Below are 23,767 nucleotides of genomic sequence, written 5' to 3'. Positions count from 1 at the left end.
AGGTATGGGCCTTGAATTCCTGTTCTTTCCAAGACTTTTAGCATGAAACGATGCTGAATTTTTTTCAAGTGCTTTTTACAGCATCCAATGAAATGACCATGTGGTTTTTTTTCTTTGAGTTTGTTTATATAGTGGATTGCATTGATGGGTTTCCATATATTGAACCATCCCTGCATCCCTGGGATGAGGCCTACTTGATCATGGTGAATGATCATTTTGATGTATTCTTGGATTCGGTTGGCAAGAATTTTATTGAGTATTTTTGCATCGATGTTCATAAGGGAAATTGGACTGAAGTTCTCTTTCTTTGTTGGATTTTTGTGTGGTTTTGGTATCAGCGTAATTGTGGCTTCATAGAAGGAGTTGGGTAGTGTAGTGTTCCTTCTGTTTCTATTTTGTGGAATAGTTTGAAGAGTATTGGTGTTAGGTCTTCTTTGAAGATCTGATAGAATTCTGCACTGAAGTCATCTGCTCCTGTGCTTTTTTTTGGTTGCAAGACTTTCTGTGACCCCTTCTATTTCTTTAGGGGTTATGGGACTGTTTAGATAATCTATTTGATCCTGATTTAATTTTGGTATTTGGTATCTTTCTAGGAAATTGTCCATTTCCTCCAGATTTTCCAGTTGTGTTGAGTTTAAGCTTTTGTAGTATTTTTGAATTTCCTCAGTTTCTGTTGTTATATCCCTCTTTTCATTTCTAATTTTGTTAATTTGGATACTGTCTCTGTGCCCTTTGTTTAGTCTGGCTAAGGATTTATCTATCTTTTTGTAAAAAGGATACAAGCTCCACTATGTTTATAGCAGCCCTATATAGGAATTATAATAGCCAGAAGCTGGAAAGAATCAACATGTTCCTCAATGGAGGAATGGATACAAAAAAAAAATGTGGTATATATACACAATGGAGTACTATTCAGTCATTAGAAACAATGAATTCATTAAAATCTTAGACAAATGGATGAAGCTGGAGAACATCATCCTAAGTGAGGTAACCCAGTGTCAAAAGCTCACTCATGGTATGCAGATATTAGCCTAGAAACTTGGAATACCCAAGACATAATCCACATATCAAATGATGTCCAAGAAGAAGGAAGAAGTGGCCCCTGGTTCTGGAAAGGCTCAGTGCAGCAGTGTTGGGGAATTCCAGAACAGGGAAGTGGGGAGGGGTGGATAGGGGAACAGGGGGAGGGAAGATGGCTTATGTCTATTCCCCGATGACTGTCGGGGAGTGAGGAGCCAGGAAAGGGGAAATCATTTGAAATGTAAATAAAGAATATATTGAATAAAAAATTAGAAGGGATATGAAAAAATATGAAAATAAACTAAAGGATATAGGGCAAGGTCTAAGCAATGCCTGAAAACAGAGGACTCTGACCTTCTTAAATTAAAGCGCACCCTCCCAGCACATAGGCCTGTTCAGTCCATGAGGTGTCCAGACCCAGAGGAATCATCATGGCATATGCAAGATGGGAACATTAACTGATTTTTCAACCTTCTCTTCTCCCTAGAAGATAGTAGTTGAAACTGAGCATTTCAAGTCCCTCATCATGGCTTGGTTTCTGGTGACCAGTTGTCCTGCTGAGACTATCAGGAGTCCTACTGAGACTATCAGCTGTCCTGCTGAGACTATCAGGAGTCCTGCTGAGCTGCCTTATTAGAACAGGTTCTCCTGTACCCTGCTCTCATGCCCTAGCATATTCAGGGACTGAGGAGTTCTATGCAAGTCATGTTCATCATTAAAAAATTCCTAAAAGTCAGGAGTGCTATTTTAGGGGCCAGAAACAGAGACCAAATGTGCATGTTTTACTGTGTCAGAAATCACAATCAGGAAATGAAGGAGAAACAATACATCTACTTATCCCTTCCCTAAGGAGCCTTTGTACAGTGTATAATTAAAGGAATTGTTTTAATTCTAATTGTGCTATGTTCATCATTTTAACTAGACTGAGGAAGAATTGTAGGTGCTCGACCTTTAACTTATTGTTATAGGAGATATTTCAGGGTTGTAGCCCTCGGGAATTTACGCAAGGCAACTGTTTTGATGGTTAAAGCAAGGAACTCTCCTCTATTTCATATTTGGTAACTTCCACTGCAGATTAACAGCTTGAAGATACCATGGCCAACAGCAGTGTCATAGAACACATGACCAACAGCAGTGTCATAGAACACATGACCAACAGCAGTGTTATAAAACACATGACCAACCACAGTGTCATAGAACACATGACCAACAGCAGTGTTATAAAACACATGACCAACAGCAGTGTCATAGAACACATGACCAACAGCAGTGTTATAGAACACGTGACCAACAGCAGTTTAAGGAAGAAAGCATTTATTTTAGCGCATGATTTCAGAGAGAGGTCATCATGGAGGGGAAGACATGGTAGGGTGGCAGATGCATTCATGGAAAAAGAGGAGAGAGACAGAGAGAGAGACAGAGAAGAAGGAGGAGGAGGAAGAGGAGGAGGGAGAAGAGGAAGAGGAGGGGAGGGGAGGAAGGAGAGGGAGACAGAAAGAGACAGAGACACAGAGAAAGACTGAAGGTGAGAACAGGAAGCAGAGTGGGATTATAAACCTTCGCACAGAAACAGGATCCTGGTGATGTATTTCCTTCAGCAAGCATCAACCTCCTAAAGGTTCCATAATGTCGCCCAAATATCACCACCAGCCGGGGGTCAAAGGTTTGAATTCATGAGCCTGGAAGGCATTTTATTTTAACTACCACATCTTATTTTAACTACCACATCTATGTACTCACACTGAGCTGAGTTTCCTGCTTCAAGAATCAGTGAAAGAGGCCTGCTAAGATTCAGCAAATACAACCCTAAGCAGCCTAGCCCCAAATGCAGGCTAGCCTTTAGTTGGCAGAACAGCTCAAAGATCTTAGCCAGAAGGCAGCAGCTCCAAACAGAAGTTTGAGAGCAGTCAGCAGAGTAAGATAAGACCTCAGGTGTGATTAAAAACTCAGGAGACAGACAGCAGGTCTGTTGGCGAGGATGTGGAGAAAGAGGAACACTCTTCCACTGCTGGTGGGATTTCCACTCTGGAAATCAGTCTGGCAGTTCCTCAGAATAGGGCATGACACTTCCAGAGGACCCTGCTATACCACTCCTGGGCATATACCCAGAGGATTCCCAGGCATGCAATAAGGACACATGTTCCACTATGTTTATAGTAGCCTTATTTATAATAGCCAGAAGCTGGAAAGAACCCAGATGTCCCTGGAATAGATACAGAAAATGTGGTATATTTACACAATGGAATACTACTCGGCAATTAAAAACAATGAATTCATGAAATTCATAGGCAAATGGTTGGAACTGGGAAATATCATACTAAGTGAGGTAACTCATTCACAAAAGAACACACATGGAATGCAGTCACTGATAAGTGGATATTAGCCCAGAAGTTCTGAATACCCAAGACACAACTCACATTTCAAATGATTCCCAAGAAGAAGGAAGGAGAGGGCCCTGGTCCTGGAAAGGCTTGATGCAGCATTGTAGGGGATTACCAGGACAGAGAAGTGGGAGGGGGTGATTGGGGAACTGGCAGAGGGAAGAGGGCTTATGGGACTTATAGGGAGGGGGGACCGGGAAAGGGAAAATCATTTTTAATGTAAATAAAGAATATAGAAAATAATAATAAAAGAAGAAGAAGAAGGAACAAGAACAAGAATTGGTAATCAAGTTGGCAAACTGGGTAATCAGAGGTGGCACGTGCCTTTCTTTAATCCCAGTACTCAAGAGGCAAAGGCAGGTAGATCTATGAGTTCAAGGTCAGCCTGGTCTATAGATTGAGTTCCAGGACAGTCAGGGCTACAGAGAAATCCTGACTCAGAAAAACAAACAAACAAACAAAAACCAAACAAACAAAAAACATGTACAAAAGTCTTTCCCAAAGTATGGTTATAAGGAATTCCTTTTGGTTTTGTCTTGAAATATACCTATGTTTTATTACAGAAAAATAAAAGGACTTCAGGAGTGTTCGTCACTGCTGAAACCTGTGCTTCCGGGAACCAATGGCCACCTGCTGCTCTTAGAGACTAGTTTCTATTTTCTCATTAGATTGATTCGAATGTGGATGCGTCATGTCACCCATGAAGGAAAGGAAGGAAAAAAGACTACTGACAAAATGGTGCTTGCTGGGGAGAGTTAAGACACACTCTTAAGAAGAGACACAAGTGGTTTGGAAGATCAAGATGAAGGCTGGTCAGCAACGTTAATGAAGACCGCACGAGATTTATCATATACTTAATCAGATGGAGGACCTGAAAGGAGTGGGGATGGGGAGAATGCGACGGCTGCCGCAAATATCCAAAGTCCAGTTACATTACAGGCATTGAAATGAGATGGGTCTCTATAGCACAGCAGCTTCCTGTGACCGGAAACACTGCAGGAGGGAGAGGAGGGGCTGGCTAAAGTCAGGATGTAAGAAGCCTCAGGATGTAAAAAAGTTCTTCATGACCTTCCCCACGGGTTGTGGGAGCAGTAAGCAACTGCTCGAGAGACACTGGCCAGCAAGATGCAGAGAGGTCTCTGAGACTGTGGAACTCCTGCGCAAGCCATGAGGAGAGTTCCGGGGACGCAGCCTGGCGATGCTGATGCGGCTGCTTTTGAGCGCTCCTTGTTCCTGCAAATGATGCTTCACTCCTGTTAGTAACCCCAATAAAAACTCAGTGGTTCAACAAGTTGGGCTCCGGCGCAATCGTCACCTCAGTCTGCCCTGCATTCGCTTTCTGAGGTGAGTAGATGTATGCTTTGTACTTCCCTAGGGAATATCTGTAATAGTAATTGCTTCTCATTGATTGTGCCAGTTTAAAACATAATGTACATGCTTTTGATAGTTCTTGTTTTCTCGCTTGTATTAATGCTTGATGTGTTTTTCTCTTAAAGTGTTAAATCTGCAGAGATTGGAAGGACATTCCTATACGTCTGGCACTCGGCAGGTAGAGGCAGGTAGATCTACTACAACCTGTTTAATTTCACTCTCATATACCCGCCCCTACCCAAATACCCTTCAAATCTGTTTTTCTTTCTAATTTTTTCTCTTTCCTGATAGTTTAATACATCCCTCCTCATAATCCCTGCAGCCCATCCACAAACTCAGAGCATCTGAAACACGCATCCTTATTTGAACTCTGGGAAAAGCTAAACCTATAAATCTTTAGGAAGTTTGGTTGGCTCGTCCAGAAAGGGATGATTGCAAACACGTAGCCTGGAAGTGGTGTGCAGGATCAGAAGACAGGATGTGCAAATGGTTCGGCGCAGAATAAGTCATTTTCCCTCCATCTCTTTTTCTTCTAAAGCAACCACTTCCTTTCCCTTTTGCTTCTCATTCACCCACCCTTCCTCCTCACCGCTCCTTGCTGGCTTCTTCCTCGCATTATTCTTCTCTCTTTGGATTTTTAATTGGACATTTTCTTTATTTACATTTCAAATGTTATCCTCTTTCCCAGTTTCCCCTTCCCAGAACCCCCTATCCCATCCCCTCCCTCCTGCTTCTATGAGGGTCTTCCCCCCCCCACTCACACCTCCCCACTCTCAAATTCTCCTATACTGGGGCATGGAGCCTTCACAGGAACAAGAGCCTCTCCTCCCTTTGATACATGACAAGGCCATCCTCTGCTACATATGCAGCTGGAGACATGGGTCCCTCCATGTGTACTCCTTGCTGGGTGGTTTAGACACTGAAAGCTCTGGTTGGCTGATATTGTTGTTCTTCCTATGGGGTTGCAAACCTCTTCAGCTCCTTCAGTCCTTTCTCTTACTCCTCCATTGGGGACCCTGTGCTTAGTTCAATGGTTGGCTGTGAGAATCCATCTCTGTATTTGTCAGGCTCTGGCAGAGCCTCTCAGGAGACAGCTCTATCAGGTTCCTGTCACCATGCACTTCTTGGCATCTGCAATAGTGCCTGGGATTGGTGACTATATATGGTTTGGGTCCCCAGATGGGGCAGTCTCCGAGTGGCCTTTCCTTCAGTCTCTGCTCATTTCTCTCTTCCCTTCTCCCTCTCTGGTTAGTGTGTAGGGGCTGAGTCACTCTGGAGTATAAAACAACGTTTGCGCTCAGTCCGACAGGTAACGGCTAGAGACAGAAGAGCTCTCCGGTCTAAACCTTCCAGAAGCAAAGATGGAACAAGGCAGCCTCTCCACAAGAACTTCTGGCAATGTAAGTCAGGGAATGTAGACTGCTCTTGGAATGCAGACTCCTGGATGGTCGTAATTAGTAGTGTATAGACTTTACTACTTAAGGCTCTGTTGAGAACATGCTTTGCACAAATGAAGAACTCCTATAATTTGCAAGTCAGTTTTAGAGCATTTCTATCAAAATTGCGATAAGATAAGAATGGTTGTTAATTAAAGAAACAACGTAGAGACTTGCCCAGAAGGGGAGATACTATGATCACACAAGGAGTTTTTCCTGGGGTGAGGCTCCTCCACTGTACTCCACATATTCTGCCCCTATGATTTTCCTAAAATTAGGAAAACTGCATAATTTGCATTAATGGGGAACTGTGTTTCCACTTCCCCCTTATTTTTGTGTTGAAAAACTAAAGAAACAAACAACTTAGTCAATCCTGAGACATTAAAAAATAAAATATGTTTAAATTTGTATCTTCAAAATATCATAAAGGAAAATCATACAGAAAATTAAACTGTATGAACATTTACAAGCTAAAATAAATACAGGCTATAAGGAAGAGAAAGTGACTTATGATGGCAAATTAAATGATCTTCATCATATTTCACTTGGACAGACTTTGGTTAGAAAAATAAAATGGAGCCAGGCATTGGTGGCGCATGCCTTTAATCCCAGCACTTGGGAGGCAGAGGCAGGCGGATTTCTGAGTTCCAGGCCAGCCTGATCTACAGAGTGATTTCCAGGATAGCCAGGGCTACACAGAGAAACCCTGTCTCAGAAAAAAGAAAGAAAGAAAAATAAAATGGATAATGACTCTTGCTTTACTTCCAAGGTGATACTCATATACTCATGTTCTCTAACAATGTTCTTTGCATGACAGATTATAATCTTCTCTAAGTAAGTAATTAATATTAGAAACTGTAATGCAGAGATTAAATTCAGAGAGAAGAATTGGATTTCATGAACCAACATTAATATGTTATGACATTTTAAATACAGAAAAAATCAACTAAGAATTCTGATCAGTTCCCTGGAGCTAAAAGAACATGTAATGTTCCTGTATATGTGCACATTTAAATATACATACACATATATGTACAGATGTGAATCATCTCCCATTATAACATTTTATTTCAATTTTTATCTAAGCCAGCCAGACATAAAATATATGTGACTATCTCCAATGAGTAAGTAGATTCTTTGATCTCAAACAGATAGAAGCAGGATGGTTGGTTGGACAGTGGATGTGAATTTAGTGCCACAGCTGACCTGTTTGTCGCTCATTAGCAATAAGGCCACCTTATGACTTCATTTGTGTGCATATAGGTCATCACATGCCGGGCAGCTGTTGCCTGGACCACTAATGCCCCCCTGTCCATCGAGGAGGTTGAAGTTGACCCACCAAAGGCTGGCGAGGTTCGAGTTAAGGTAAATACAAACTATGGTCTATTGAGTAGATGTGGATTGTGTATATGTGTATTTGCAATGACTTTACAATTTGGGAAATAATCGGTGGTCTATACTAGAGTTAAAACTTCCTATGATTCATAACAGATTGATATTAGCATATAGTAATAGTCAAGTGGGTTGCTTCATTTTATTAAAATGACACAAAATTAAGATATATGAATAGCAAGTGGTCAGTAGTATTTTAAAAATACTACTGCTTTTTAGACTTAAAAATAAAACTGGGAAGTTAGTTCTGTGGGCACAGTAATCAGTATGCAAGCAGAAGGCATACATTTGTAGCCAGGAGTTGGAGACAGGAGAATCCCCAGAACTTTCTGGCCAACCAGGGTAGCCAAAGGGATGAGCTTCTGCTTCAGTGGGAGACCGTGTCTCAAATAAAAAAATAGAGAATCCAATGAGGAAAGGTATTTGGACCTCTGCCTCTGGCTTGTGTATGTGTGTGTACACACAAGCACATTCACACACACACACACACACATACATACATACATACACACACACACATACACACACATATCATAAACATATACACACAGGAAGTTCCTCTCTCTCTCTCTCTCTCTCTCTCTCTCTCTCATACACACACACACACAGAGAGAGAGAGAGAGAGAGAGAGAGAGAGAGAAAATCTCATGCATACATGTACACACATACACATAAATTAAGAGTTGTGAAAGTCAACACAATTATTGGTTCTGAAATCTCCTCCCACAATTACAGAGCTATGCTACTATATAGCCTTTTGATAGCTATAGAGTTAGCTAATGTATAGCCTTTTGATAGCTATGGAGCCATGCTGATGTATAGCCCTTGATAGCTATAGGTGTCCTCCAATACTTGTGCTGAAGTACAGTTGCCAATACAATGGTTCTACAGCAGTGCCTCTGAAAAATGAGGGTGTAGATCACAGGGCCGTTAACCTCATGAATGAACCAAAGCTGTGACTGTAGGAAGAGATTACTTACAGGCCCCCAATAAAAGTGTGATTCTGCACATACACCCAACTCTGTATCACACACATTCACCTGAAGTTTACCCTATTGTAACATCAGGGAGGCCCTTGTTGGATGAGAGACGCCATGCTCTCAGATTCACCAGATTCCAATTGTGAGTCAAAAAAAAAAATGGATAGTGTAAGACTGGTATCATCTGAGATACTTCATTACATCACTAGAAAATAGCCTGAGACAATAATAGATGTTCTTCCCCAGTGAGTGTGACTAAGGGTCCTGGGCTCACTCTCCCACACTGGTCCACCAAGGGACTCTCCACTCCAGGTATGATAGATAGATGATACCAGGGATGAATTAGCCACTTTCCTTTCCCATTCTCATTAGTTGGAAAAATGTTTGTAGTAGTGGGGCCAGGTGAGGACTGGGTCTGCCCCAGCAGCCATCACAGAATACTGTCGTCCATATACTTTCAACAGTATTCTTTTCTCACAGTTCCAGAGTCTGGAAGTCTCCCAGATGAGGGAACCAGCATGGCTGAGTTCTGAGGAAAGCTCTCATCCTGGCTGAGATAGATGTTCATTTATGAGAGAGGGGGGAGGGGAGAAGGAAGCTCCGGACTCTCTCTTCATAAAGTTAGCGACCTCACCATGGAGCTCTGAATTCGGGACTTCATCTTGGCTACCTCCCAAGGCGTCCACCGCCAGATGCTATTATATTAGGGGATGTCAGGGGTCACCATACGTAAAAGGTACACAATCCAGTTTATAGAAAGAGCCCATGCTCCCATTCCCCTGCCCATGCAGCTAGAGATGTCACATTAGGGGGATATGTGCCTTTACTACCACTCTACCACACTACACAGGTGCTCTAGACATGGGAAGAGGCAGGTTAGAGGCCTCAGGTTTCCACAGCTCTGCTGGTGGGGCTAGCTTTGTTTGGAAAAGAATGTGGGAGGACTCATATCTTGAGAAGTAATGGGAAAAAAGAACTGTTTGCGTCTGTTACTATATACTATACTTGTTAAGATGGTCCCTCAGTTAAGAATGCTTTCTGCGCCTGCAGAAGACCTGCATTTCATTCTTATCACTGAAATTAGGAAGCTCACAACTGTGGGGCTAGCTTTGTATATAGCAAGTATACTATACTTGTTCTGTTACTATAATACAGGGGTGTATTTGAAGGTTGTTTAATTCAGTTTCAAGTCCGTGAGTGTGTTTGTTGCTCATTTGTAACTAGTTTTCAGTAAGGAGCTCATGCTCTCTTACAAGGAGGCAGAGAAGAGGCGTATTTAACTCTCTTGGTAATTAATCCAGTCTTGCTAGATCTAATTTACTCCCATGAGACTTAATCCTGTCTCCTTTTAAAAGATGTATTTCATTTTGAAAGTGTGTGTGTGTGTGTGTGTGTGTGTGTGTGTGTGTATCGATGTACACTTGTGTCCCCCTAGAAGGCACAAAAGGCCATTTGATACACTGAAGCTAGAATCATAGACAGTCGTGAGCTTCCTAATTTCGGTGATAAGAATGAAATGCAGGTCTTCTGCAGGCGCAGAAAGCATTCTTAACTGAGGGACCATCTTAACAAGTCTCTCCATCCAACCTCTTGAGAAAGACATTAAGCCATTCATGAGGGTATTGCATGAGACTCCATCCATCGAAAGCATTGTGAGCTGTCAATACTTGCTATGCTGGGGACCAAGAGTCGAGAATGTGAACCTCTTGAGAGGCAAACCACTCATATCAGAGGCCTTGGTGATAATCAATTAAGAGAGGCCTGGAAACTCCATGAGAAATGCAGCAGCAAGCTCAACACAGAGAGCCAAGCAAAGAAACAATAGTCCATGCTAAGATCCCTCGAATCTCAGGAAATCTAAAGCTGTGAACCACACTAGGCTGATTTCCCTGAAGACCACCCAGCGCGGACATTTGAGGGCAGCAAACAAATAAACAAATGTATCCAAAAAAATAGGATTGTAGGTCAGCTATTTAGACCAAAGGCCTGAATACACAGAGCAAGAAAGCAGATAAATATCTCCCACCCCCAAAGAGCCCAGAGGAGTAAAGGAAATAAGCCCCAGGGTGAGCAGTCAGATTGCCAAAAGAGCAGAGCAGTTTTACAAAGAATTTGGAAAAGCTCCAAGGATCCATCTCTGCTAGCCAGAAAAAAAAAAAAATTAAATAAAAAGGATGTCTAGATAAAACTTGGTGCTGTCAACATGTTCCAAGTGAAATATACAATCTGAAATTGATCTGACTTGCCTCCAACCCCATCCAGCTGTGGAATCTCTCCACCCCGGTGGAAAACTAACTGACCTTTTGAAATTGGAATAGCTAGAGAAAGGAAACAGTAGCCTGAAGAAAAAGCAAGAAAGTCTATACTGTGGGAGAGTCTTTGAAGACTCCTTCAAAGGTCTTTCCAATTCTCTTCCGTGTGTTACTTTGTATCATGAAACAGCAGGCAGGATGAGGAGCTTGTACAGACAGCCTTGGGGTTGAGACTGCTTGCTCCCTGTGGGAGGCAGGGAGGGCACTGCAGTATCACCCAGCCTTCCCTCAAAGATGTGAGGTCACGTGTCAAACCAGACTCTAAAGTTCTGCCTGCTTTACCACAGCCCATAGAATGTTTAACTGTTTGTAGCAAAGCCCAGACAGAATTCAGTGATTTTTGCCATATTAAGGCAGCCTGGGCAAGACGGTGAAGACGAGAGGCCCTGTGTTCTTTGGGCACAATAATATCACAAATGTGAAAATATGTAGCCCGGCGTTAGGGAGTGTACTCGGCCCCTTAGACTTGAAGACACACCATATTTTTCTCTGAAAGACTCAATAATTTTATGACCAGGTATTGTTTCAGGAAATATTTAAAAAAAAATTGAACCTGCTGCCCTTGGTCCTAGAGAAATGCCAGGACAGGGAAGCAGGGGTGGGGTGATTGGGGAAGGGGAGATAGCTTACAGGATTTTGGGGGGATGAGGGAACCAGGAAAGGGGACAACATTTGAAGTGTAAATAAAGAATATACCTAATTAAAACAATTGGAAGATTTGCAAACTCAAGGCTGGGGGAAAGGATACAGGTAGAGGATACTTTATTATTCTATTTGATGTCTTATGTTTATTTCATCATTTTATTTCATCAAGTTTTGGGTGTTACCAGAAGTAGAATATTTTCGTTTTCTGTTGTTGGGAGTGAAAATTTTTTTGCTGATTTTGTATTCTACAACTTTCTTGAGGATATTTTTCATATCTGAGGGTTTTCTGATGGAATTTATAAGATATTTTAAATAAAGAATATATTCATAGGCAAAAAAAAAAATTGAACCTGCCAACTCTCTGTGGTCCCAGACAATGCTCCCACGCTCCTGCTGGCTGGCCCCGCCAACTCTCCCTCCACACCAGACCACAGGGGTCTCAGCCTGGCAATCTCTCTGGCAGGGGTTTGGGGGGAGGGAGGAGGCCCACCCAATGTTCCTCTCACTGCCATGCAACATCCACACACCCCACAATCAGCCATCTCAACACCTAATAACGCAGTAGAATCATGACTCTTAAAGCTTAACTAACCAATCAGTTTTATGTATCAATAACATCACAACTTACAAGATGCCAATACAATAATTTCAGAGCCCATTGATAATGATGAATGCTTTATCCCATTATTTCTAACCTTGTAAAATCACAGCTACTTGTGGCTGGAAAATGCCACGTGGGTACACATGGGCAGCCATTTTCCTTCCCTCCTACCTTGAGATGCTCCTTTCGCCTAGACTCTTAGCTCCGCCTCCCTTTTCCCTGTCCAATCACAGGCCTCCCACTGCCCTAATGTGATTGGACAGGGAAAAATTCTGCAACAAGATATTTTTAATACATGCACACAGTATGTTTTGGTCATGTTCACGCTATTCTTATCTTAACTCCTCATGGATTCACCGCCCACCTCCCCATCCTCTCCCTGCGTCATGTCCTTCTCTTTCTTAACACCTCACTGAGTCAGGTTTATGCTGCTCATATCTGCACGATACGGAGCCATCCACTGGTGACCTCCCAAGGATCATACTCCTAAAGAAAAATGACTCAGTTAGCAGCCACCAACTGTCAGTGGCTCCTCGGCGAGGCGTGAGCTTGTGAACCCCTCTTGTTGGAATGTTGAGTGGCTTGATTTTGTGCATGTAGCCACAGCTGCTGTAAGTATAGTGTCCCTGAGGTCCAGAGGACACTGTTTCTCCCTGATCTTCCTCAAGCTCTGGGTTCTCACATTCTTTCCAACTCCTCCTCCTCATTACTGCCCCAGCCTCGGGGAGCCATGTGGCATTGATGTTCCATTTACAGACGGGCATGCGACACACACTATCTGCACCTTGACCAATTGTAAGTTTCTTCATTAACTGTCATCCACAGCAGAAAGTCGTGAGAGTTCACTAATCTACAAGTCATTATATAAGTCTTTTGAGGACACGTTGATATGATGTCTAGTTAGCAATGAAAAAATAGTAATAGGTTTACCTCTGGAGCCTATGAGCTCCCTGTCATGGGTTTTTGGCCAGATTTATGGTACCCCATATATTTTCCTTCCTGTGGAGTGGGCCTTAAATACAATCAGAAAGTGGTTGGTCGCCCCCATAGCATGCCACTACTACACCCACGGGCACATCCTACCAGTCTGGTCATTATTGCAGCTTGCAGAGTTCAGAGGTAAAACTATTGGTGATTATTCTCTCCCAGTAGTACATATAGAACCTTCCAGTGCTCTGAACGTAAGCCAGCAGGAAGAAGGCATCCCATTCAGGTCCAGCTTAATGTTTCCATGTCTCAAGTGTTTTCAGTAATAGGATCTTACCAACATGTTCCTGGCGAACAACTAAGAGCCATCTCAGCACCTTATATTGCTTGAGGGGTCCTCAAGACATCACGACCAACAACTCAAAGGGGGCATCCCAGACCTGGCACTGGACTTTTAATTAACAACCTATGGCTTCTGTGAGGACACACACACACGCCTACACTTTTAGGAAGCTTATAAAATTTCATGCTCCCATATGGCTTTTTAAAATAACCTTAGAGTTAATTATCCTTACCCCACCCACTACTCCACCCTCCCTTTACATCTCCCTCTACCCTTAAACACCCCTCTCATTATCTTCCTTTCATTTCAGCCTGTGATCTATATTCCTTCTACAGTTAAAGCATTTTCTTCCCGCTCCCCCTAGTGGCTCCTTTTAATTTTCCTGGTGTATTAGTTAGGGTTTCTATTGCTGTGAAAAAACACCAGAATCAAAAGCAATTTGGGAAGGGATGGCCTTATTTCATCTTACCCCTCTCAGATCACACTGCATCACTGAGAGAAATCAGGGCAGGGATTAAAGGCGGAACTGAAGCAGAGGCCATAGAGGAGAGCTACTTATACACTTTCCCACTAATGACTTGCTCATCCTGCTTTCTTGTACAACTGGGGGGGGGGGTCACCAGGATTGCCCTGCCCACAGTAAACAGGACCCCCTCCCACCTCAATTATTAATTAAGACAATACCTCCCACAGATTTTAATACAAGAAGATCTGTTGAAAAGCAGTTTTTTTTTTAATTAAGACATTCTCTTCCCTGTTGTATCTAGGTTGCATCCAGTTGATAAAAACCAACCCGTACACCTGACTCTACATGTACTCCAAGTTAAACGTGCAAAACTAAAGATTTGTTGCCAGGATCCGCACATTAGTGCGAACACAATGAGTTTATTTTCCTGTCACCAGGCATTTTATAGCCAATTATTTAATCACCTTTCAGATTATATCCTCTGGGATCTGTGGCACTGATAATCATATCATAGAAGGGAAAATGAAAACACCATTTCCTGCCATCCTGGGCCATGAGGGAGCTGGAGTTGTGGAGAGTATTGGAGAAGGTGTAACTACTGTAAAGCCAGGTGGGTAATTAGGCATGATACCGATGCCATCCAGGGGTGCAGGAATGGGCTCTGCTTCTTGCCAATTAAAACATTAATAGGCAGGGTGATGATGTTCCCAGAAATCATTGAGAGTCCCAGCAGCGCCATCATGTGATAACTGAGAAATCAGGGTCTTCCTTGATGTTTTAGTTTCATTAATGAAAAGAATTCAAGAGCAATCACAAACAAGCTAGGGGACAAAGATTGGAATTAAATGGAAGTGTGAAGATTGTTTATTGGAGCCTAAAAGGGAAACCCCAGGTCAGGCAAGCTGGAAGGGAGAGGAGGAGTGGAGGAGAGAAGGAATGAGAATCGTAGTTTGTGCTGAGGCGGCATGGGGGTCAGCTTCCTGGTCGCAAGTCAAGGAGGAACACTTTAGAATAAAGAGCAGGGGCACCTAACACATTAAAGTATCAAGTGTTGGAGCATGTACAGGCTATGGATGGCCAACATCTGAGAGAAAAAGAAGAAATAGTCAGGCCTTCCTAGGCTGGCCTCAGACAGGTGAGCAGACCCCAAGTCTCAGGATGGCTTAGCTGGTAGGGATGGCATTAAGTTTCAAGCATTCTGGAAAGGAAACGCACATTGCCTTTGGGTGAATCTTTGGCTGCCCTGTGTATTAGCTCTTACAGGATCAGACAAGGGCCTATCTCTATATTGAGGAAGGTTCCATCCTTTACAACATAGCACCAATTCCTTTCCTAATTCCCTTTTTGATTCTTCCCCCAAGGTAAAATAAAGATCTCAGAACTCAAGCCAGTTGTAGTGGTGCACACCTTCTACCCCAACTCTTAGGAGGCAGAAACAGGCAGATCTGTAAGTGTTAGAGGCCAATCTGGTCTACATAGTGAATACCAGGACACTCGGGGCTAAAACCCACCCACCCACCCCCAAAATATTAAAACTCATTATATATTGACAAAACCATCAAACTGCATCCAGACACCAGATATAGTCAAGATATAGGCAACCTGGGATTTGGAATCCCAGACTGAAGATGGAGTTGAGTGGGGTGACACTTGCCTACCATGCACAAGGCTGTGTTCCTCACACCAGCCTACCCTAAATTAAACTAAGAATTACAATATATACAATGTGTCACAATATTGCTAAACAACGAATATGTGTGATTACAGAACCTTTTTCTATACACACACACACACACACACACACACACGCACCCTAGGTACCCTTATCTTTTTAATTGTGCAAACAGAATGTAGCATCACATGTTAGAGTTTCTTCTAGAATTTATATTTACCTTCCCCATGCTACAGACCTTCATGTTTCAAACACTTTATAATATTATTCTAACAAGAATAATGATCATAATAACTATTATAATAATATATTAATTATTGTTGTTATAGTTTTTTGTTTTCCTTTTTGTGATTGTGAGCATGCTATGTCAGCGATATGGGTGAACATATTTGTATCTTTCCACAATGTCAGAATATACTGAATAGTGATAAGTTCACACAGTACAGCAATTTTCTTGGCATTAATTTGCTAGACATTTTTGACTAGCTTGATATCAAGCACTGGCTGAGGCAAACAGGAGTTGTTGATTCCTGTCCTAATTACTAATCTTAATTCTCTGATCACATGTTACACATCACATGGTAATTTGTTTGTGGGTTGAGAGTATGGAATACAGAATGAATATATATATAGATTGCAGTGGCAAGGAATTTCTAGGGACCTAAGAGGCATAGCTGGAAAACTGAAGGAAATGCAAATAAATAGAGGCTTTGGGAGGGGTGAGGTATACCAGATGGTATTCTTCCTGTGTTCACTTAGGAGCAGAGTCATCACCCTCCATTCACAAAATGGAGTCAAAGGCTACTTGTAAAGTCAAGTCTTTAGGGACAATCAATCTGAAAACCCAGTTTTATGGAGGAACTCAAGGCAGGGCATAGACGTATCTCAATCATGTATAAAGAAATAGATATTCTGAAAAAGCTCAATTACCTTGTTTAACTAATTTAGCTAAATAGGATTAAGGGCACAAGTTGTCTTCAAGTTCTAGCATAATACAACACCTCATAATGAGTACTGATTTTAATTTGGCTCATGTATAATTCGTTCTTGCAATAAATATTGAATTCTACTAAGGTCAAATTCTACTTTTCTCCTGGAAGATTGAGCCAAATCGATGACAAGTATTTTATATATCACCAATACTAAGGTCACTCTCACATGTAGCTATCTGTTACCTTTGAACCTCACTGTCATGAGACATACCCAAATTCTTTTTTATATTGCAGATCTATTTATATTCAAATTGATTATTTTAATCACATGGTGAAATGATAATTAACTTCAAGTGCAATGCTACATACATCTCTTGTTATGACAAATTTATGACATCTGCCAAAAACAGTTCCTAGTAGTATTAACTGTACTTCAGGTCTGCCTAATTTTCCCCATAACTTTATCTTTTCTTTCTTTTTCTTCAGGAGATAAAGTCTTAATGTTCCCTCTTCCAGAATGTCGAGAATGCATCTACTGCCTCCACCCTAAGGGCAACTTCTGTAAGAAAGAAAAGTCAGTTTCAATTTCTTTGACTTCTCACCTCATTTGCTTTCCTCATACAGGGTTTGACTCAACCCTGATAATGTCTTTTTATTTTCTTTTTTGTTGTTGTTGCGCTGTGTCTGGGGAGCAGTATTCTCTCTCCAACTGGATTAATGTTGGATGGAACCAGCAGGTTTACCTGCAGAGGGAAGAAAATCCACCATCTTCAGGGGACCAGCACGTTCACGGAATATACCGTGGTAGATGAGATTGCAGTGGCAAAGATTGATGCTGCTGCTCCTCTGGATACAGTCTGTATTATGAGCTGCGAGGTGTCGACAGGCTTTGGAGCTGTGTTTAACACAGCTCAGGTGAGTCTTCATTCTATGTTCTTTCCAGTGACTGTCTACTTAGCAAATGAGGAGACATAGCTGAAAGACTCCTTCATTATGAACAAAACCGAAGGGCTTCTCCCCTCTCTTTATTTCCTACTAATACAAGATCACTGTTAAAAGTCTAACAAAGGTTTGTCCTCTAAAAACACAGGTCACCCCTGGCTCTACCTGTGTGGTCTTTGGACTTGGAGGAATTGGCTCTGCCATTGTCATGGCCTGCAGAGCCTCCGGTGCATCTAGAATCATCGGGGTTGACATCAATGAGCAGAAGTTTCCTCGGGCAAAAGCCTTGGGGGTCACTGACTGTCTCAACCCTAACAAGCTCAAGAAACCTGTCCAGGAGGTCGTGGAGGAAATGACGGGTATTGGTGTTGACTTTTCCTTTGAGGCCATCGGACTCATTGAAACCATGGTATGTATGTGTCTTGGGCACAATGGGAACACAACACATTAACACATTAACCTCAGAAAGGAGGGAATCTCCTGTAATTTGTTTTATTTGAGAGGATCCAGCACATTAAGCACAATTCTACACCTCTGCAGTCCTAATTAGGGCTATAAATTTCTACCTAGCGTTTTTGAGCACATTGATGCACCTTGCATTGTTCTGAACCATTAGCCTATTCTATCCCATTTTTAGATTACCCTTCTAGGTAATGAATAACACTATCTTCATCTTAAAGGTTGAAGATATTAAACATAGTGAATTCAAACAGCTTACTCAGGGTATCATAGTAAACATACTCCATGATGTTTGATCATAGAATGTCTCCCACATTCCTCCTGAAAGTACACATTAGCATTGTTATCAACTTGTGAGACACAAACTATGCATCCAGTCACATCCACCCTTAATAGGCCAATTTAAAAGGCCAAATTAAAAGTAGAAAACAGAAAAGAGAGACTTATTCAGTTGGGAAGAGGGACAAAATGACTCCAAATCCATCTTCTAGGTCCTGAAGTGAAAGCAAGGTTTAAACAGATACACACGTCTAAGCAGTCCTGGTCACGGTGTGATCTCTCCTACCGTTGGCCAGTCCCTGTCTGGGCTTCAGTCTCATCCTGTAAGGAAGTCTAACAAGCTGTTAGATTTTGTGAAGTCTTTCATCAGGAGACAAGACCCACCCCAACCCCCCATTACCCCCCCAATGGTGTGCTTTTCGTCTCCTAGCATGAAATGTATGAGAAAATTCCCATTTCTTTGAGGTTATTTGTTTCAATAGTCTGCATGTCTGATGGAGAGGAGCAAGGGCCTCTTTAGAACATCTTCACTTCTAGCAGGCCGGTTACGAGTTGCACGGACATGTAAATACTGCTGAGATATTAACCAGTCTGTTTCTGCATTTAGGTCGCGGCTTTGAAGTCCTGCAATAGGAGCTCCGGAGTGTGTGTGATAATGGGTGTAGCTCCCTCAGGTTCCCAGCTCTCTTTCGACCCAGTAGTGCTTCTCCCCGGCAGAACCCTAAAATCTTCTGTTTTGGGAGGTAGGCCTTTCAGTTTTCTCTCTTTCCAGAATCCTAAATTCCCCTGCATGTTCTTTGGAAGGAAACAAGGAAGGAAGATGGGAAAAGATAGAAGGCAAGACAGTATATATATATATAATGATAAGGTGAGGCAGGCATGGAGTTTCGTGCATGCAATCCAGCACTCAGTATGCAGCTGCAAGACGTCTGCCACACAGTCGAGGCCTAGACTGCACAGTGAGGTCCAGGCACTCAGGTATACACAGAAAGACCCTATTCCAGCTTCCAAAAAAGCATAAGTCTAGCTTCTCAGAAGTAGTGTGTTTCCTGTAGAAGTAAACAGAGTACTAGTCTAACACTGATAAGATATAGAGAAGGTGCCCATTGGAACCCTGACTTTTTGTACTGGGTAACAAGCCATGGATGGTATATGGACCACTCTCCCAATAGAGAGGAATATATCACTGACTTGGTCCCAGTGTTCTCACCTTGATACTCAGTCTACTTTTCTATTTTAAAGCAAAGCAGATCATTACAATGTGGGTCACAATGCATTCTCTCTTCTCTAGTATACCTCCAGATTCTATTCCATCACTGTTCATACCCCATATGCTTCCAAGACTAACATGTCTCGGGGAACCTGTGCAGTGTTAAATGTTCTGAGGCCATGCTATCTAACACAGTGACTTCTGGTCACCTGTGGCTATTGACCACTCAGAATATGGCTAGTGGGACCAGAAGGATAATGAGTCAATTATGTTTAATTTTACTTTATTTAAATTCAAAGAACTATGGTGGATGTCATAGCACATGCCTTGTAGTGAGTACTAGGAAGACAAAGAGAAGTAGATTTCTAAGTTCGAGGCTAACCTGATCTACATAGTGACTAAGATTCAGGGTAGCCAGGAGAACATACTGAGACCTTGCCTTAAAAAGTAAGTAAATAAATGCAAGCAACCAAGTATGACTAGCTTTGCCTTATTATTAGATAGCATAGTTCATATTATCTTATACCCAGGCCTTAGCCAGAATGCTCAAGCAAGACTAATTGGTGACTGGTTATTGGTAATTAATGATTGATTGGTTGATGATTGTTAATTTAAGGTCTAGAACTGAAAGACTTGGCTTTTAGCTGTCAGAGCTCTCAATGAGCATTACCCTTAAGCAAGTCATTCACATAACAGAGAGAATGTTTTCACTGACCAGTCAGTCTTCCATTATAAAAATTTCATCTTTCAGACACTCAAAACTTATCTAAGTATGTAAAACTCCCCCAAACTAGCCCATGTGAAGAGCAACCAACTGAGTGCTGAGAATAGCTAGGCTTTTCTTTACAGCTAACGTCTATCTTTGTCCACTTTCTGTTGAAGTAAAAGAAAATGATGTTTGTTTTGCTTTTATTAAGATACTTTTATTCATTTTTTTATGCATGAGTGTTTTGCTGCATGTCTGCATCTACATCATTTGTGTGCTTGGTGCCCTCGAAGATTAGATAGGAGCGGGTCTTGGAGCCTCTGAATCTGACATTGCAGATGGTCTTGAACGACTATGTGAGTGCTGGGACTTGGTCTCAGGTCCTCTGGAAGAGATGCAGTGCTCTTCAGCACTGAGCCATCTCTCCACCAAACTCAGGATATTTTTTATCAGAGCAACAGAAAAAATAAATGGAAACTCATGTCAAATAGGAAGATACAGGATTTATATAGCCAAGATGACCTCAAGTGTGTGCCACAGGATTCAGACCCGTGTCTGTGGCAGCTGAGGGATGTCTAGCCTACAAAAGTCTTCATTGTCTGCAGCAAGCTAGAAGCTGAGAAGTAAACCTCAGGGGAAGAATGACCTGCTGGCCATCACTGGGCCAGTGCGCAAGCTCTTCCTGTCCCCAGACAAGAGTCTCTGCTGCCTTCCTCTCATGAGACTGACATCCTCCAAGTTTTGTAGTTTGTTTCCTATTAGGCACTGTCTTAGTCAAGGTTTCTATTCCTGCACAGACATCATGTCCAAGAAGCAAGTTGGAGAGGAAAGGGTTTATTCAACTTACACCTTCCACATTGCTGTTCATCACCAAAGGACATAAGGACTAGAACCTAAGCAGTTCAGGAAGCAGGAACTGATGCAGAGGCCATGGAGGGATGTTTCTTATTGGCTTGCTTCCCCTGTCTTGCTCAGCTTGCTTTCTTATAGAACCCAAAGATGGTGCCACCCACAATCACTAATTGAAAAAATGCCTTATAGCTGGATCTCATGGAGGCATTTCCTCAATGGAGGCTCCTTTCTCTGTGATAACTCCAGCTTGTATCAAGTTGACACAAAACCAGCCAGGACAGATACCATGCTACCTTAGAGGCTCTTCCTTGCCTGAGAACCCTAGAATCCCACACAACTGCTTCAGAAGTGTGCTTGTGTCCATGTGTCTGGGTTTACCAGTTTTGTGCCTGGCTGCCCTATTTCCAGACTTCAATTTTGTGCCTTTATTTTTACCAGCTACTGTAACCCCAATGTTGAAACCTGCAAGCACTTTGTTCCCAAGCCTTCTTGCTCTGCTGTGTGTTTCTCCCGGTGCTATTTACGACAGCAAGTGTATATGTGCACATGTTACGGCGTGAGAGAAGGCTGTAGAGGTATACCAGATACTCACAGTTGGTACTCAGTTACCAATGAATAAAACTAATAAAGTCAGTCCCTTCAAAAGAATTATTAAATTCCCAAATAATAAAATGTTATGAAAAAAGGAATTGTTTCATTATGGGTGAAAGAAGCTGTTACAGACACAGCCTTCTTTTTCCAGTTTTATGCTAACAGGTTTCTAGGCTTGTGAAAACCCTGCATACCAACTGGTTATGCAGTTGTATTGTTTCTGTGGTATGGATGCTTAATGTCCCTCAGGTATGTAAGTTAAAGGTCCCCCAGGATGGTGCCACTGACAGGTTCTGTGGTCCTTTAGGAGGTGAGTCTTCCAGGGCGGCCTTAGGTCATTGGATGTATGATTTCAAATGAGTCAGTGCTGGTATTTTTTCCTCTGTAAAATAAAAGAACAGAAATAATAGACTCGGTGCAATCATGATCACAGCCCATCAGCCCACAGCTCTCCATTGTTTTCAGGTCACTAACAACTTCCTATAATGTTCCCCTCCAGCTGATTTGATCTGAGTTAATCTCAGAACCTTGAATGAAATGAGACGGGCCACCAGATCAATCAGCTAGTGGGTGTTGCAGGAAATGATTAGTGCCCTGAAGACAAAGAAGAGCTTTAGGTACATGGGTTATAGCCATGAGAGTATCAGGTAAGAGAACTCTCCTACCTGGTAATCATAATTCTGTCAGTGACTGGATTCTTCTTTGGAACAAACTGCTCTGACACTTGGGTAAAGAAGCAGCGAGGTAATGAATGACTTACTGCATCCATTGTTATCCATTGATAACTTTATAAATTATTACATTTATTATAAATTATTAATTATAATAATCACTGGAGTCTTCTGTCAGATTCGATATGTTTCGCATCCTTTTCTTCTACAGGGTATAAAACCAGAGATGACATCCCTAGACTAGTAACTGACTATGTACAAAAAAAAATCAACATAGATCCTCTCATAACCCATAGGCTGCCTTTTCCAAAAATCAATGAAGGATTCAAATTGTTGCGAGACGGAAAATGGTAAGTATTCATGTGAATGGGGTGAGTGTGTGTGTGTGTGTGTGTGCTCGCGCGCGTGCGTGCGCATGCATACATATACAAGACATTTCTGGGTGTAGTGACATACATTCTTCAACTTTCAGTCAAAATCTTATGAAAAGTCCCCTATGCTCCCATATAACCTTAAAATACCCTCATGATGACTTGTGACAGTAAATGGTAATTAATCTGCCTGATGAATTTTTGAATACCACATTTCAATTTCTAACACCAGCCTCAACTAAAATACGCCAAGTGTAGGCATTGGTCAGGAATAAGCTTTTGCTTGAAAGAACAAATAAATAGAAAGGTAAACTGAAGAGCAAATTTTCCCACCACACATGCTTCAGAATGGTGGGTCTGGAATGCTTTATCTAGCAGGGAACTTGCTATCAGAGAGCACGGTGTCCATCACTCTCCCCGATGACTATAATTTGGTGGTGATTAAGAGCATAGCACCACCGGTGCTGAGAGACAGAACGAAATGGTTGGCATTTCCATCTAAGCTGCAACCCAGTGACTGTCTTCACATGGCCGTTCACAGTTAGAAAATAGAAAAATGTTATGGAATGACTTCTCCAGCTCCCACCAGACTAGGGAGGAGTCACCTGAGGAGTAGCAAAAGGCCATGGAGTAAAATGTACCCATAACTGAGGGACTGATAGCCCATGGCCGTCCACAGCCGTCCTGCATGATCCTTATTACCCCATTCAGATCTCATGAAAACAACAGTTCTCTGCTGGCCTTGATTTCAGGTATTTTCAGTGTCCATAAGAGGAGGGGCAGTGAAAGAGTGGGCTGGGAAATGGAGAAGGGCGGGCAGTCTCTCTCCTCAACTACGTGTGCTGGGATGGCTTTGGGCCGCCTCCATTACTCACCTCAGCATTTCCTCTTGTTTCAGCATCCGCTGTGTCCTCTCTATGACACCCTGACGGTGGCCGGCACACTGGCGTCTCAGCGGTGCGTTTCTGTGCTTCACCTCCTCGAAGATTAAACTGCATACTATGGCGAGTAGAACTGGAAAGACATACACTCGCAATTTTAAGGAAGTAAATGTTAAAAAAAATAAACTATCTCAAAACTCGTGTCTGTATGTCAGGCTAACTATCAACAGGGAGGAAAGCGGGAATTGATTACTGATAAGATATGTATCCACACTTACAGGCCCACTTTAGCTGCCTCCTGTTTTGCATAGCCTGTATGTATTTAAA

The 23,767-nt window shown here is 42.2% G+C and overlaps 1 protein-coding gene across 1 annotated transcript; it reads left to right on the top strand.

The window, feature by feature from the left end:
* Positions 1-6,133: 6,133 nt before the first annotated feature.
* On the top strand, positions 6,134-23,488 carry LOC127682640 (alcohol dehydrogenase 1-like). Its single transcript, XM_052179148.1, has 9 exons — positions 6,134-6,172; positions 7,472-7,573; positions 14,346-14,484; positions 16,965-17,052; positions 17,174-17,393; positions 17,569-17,829; positions 18,766-18,901; positions 22,400-22,538; positions 23,458-23,488. The coding sequence occupies exons 1-9, from the start codon at positions 6,134-6,136 to the stop codon at positions 23,486-23,488; spliced, it is 1,155 nt and encodes a 384-aa protein (XP_052035108.1).
* The last annotated feature ends 279 nt before the right edge of the window (positions 23,489-23,767 follow it).

Source organism: Apodemus sylvaticus, chromosome 4 (assembly GCF_947179515.1).
Source record: "Apodemus sylvaticus chromosome 4, mApoSyl1.1, whole genome shotgun sequence".
NCBI lineage: Eukaryota > Metazoa > Chordata > Mammalia > Rodentia > Muridae > Apodemus > Apodemus sylvaticus.
Note: the sequence above shows the minus strand (reverse complement) of the source record. Positions and strands in the feature narration are given on the sequence as shown.

Bases quoted from the DNA above. Each gene is read 5' to 3' on its own strand.
- LOC127682640 (XM_052179148.1), top strand. From the start codon at position 6,134: ATGGAACAAGGCAGCCTCTCCACAAGAACTTCTGGCAAT. The intron at 17,394-17,568 runs GTGAGTCTTCAT...CTAAAAACACAG, and splicing joins CTGTGTTTAACACAGCTCAG to GTCACCCCTGGCTCTACCTG. The intron at 22,539-23,457 runs GTAAGTATTCAT...CTCTTGTTTCAG, and splicing joins TTGTTGCGAGACGGAAAATG to CATCCGCTGTGTCCTCTCTA.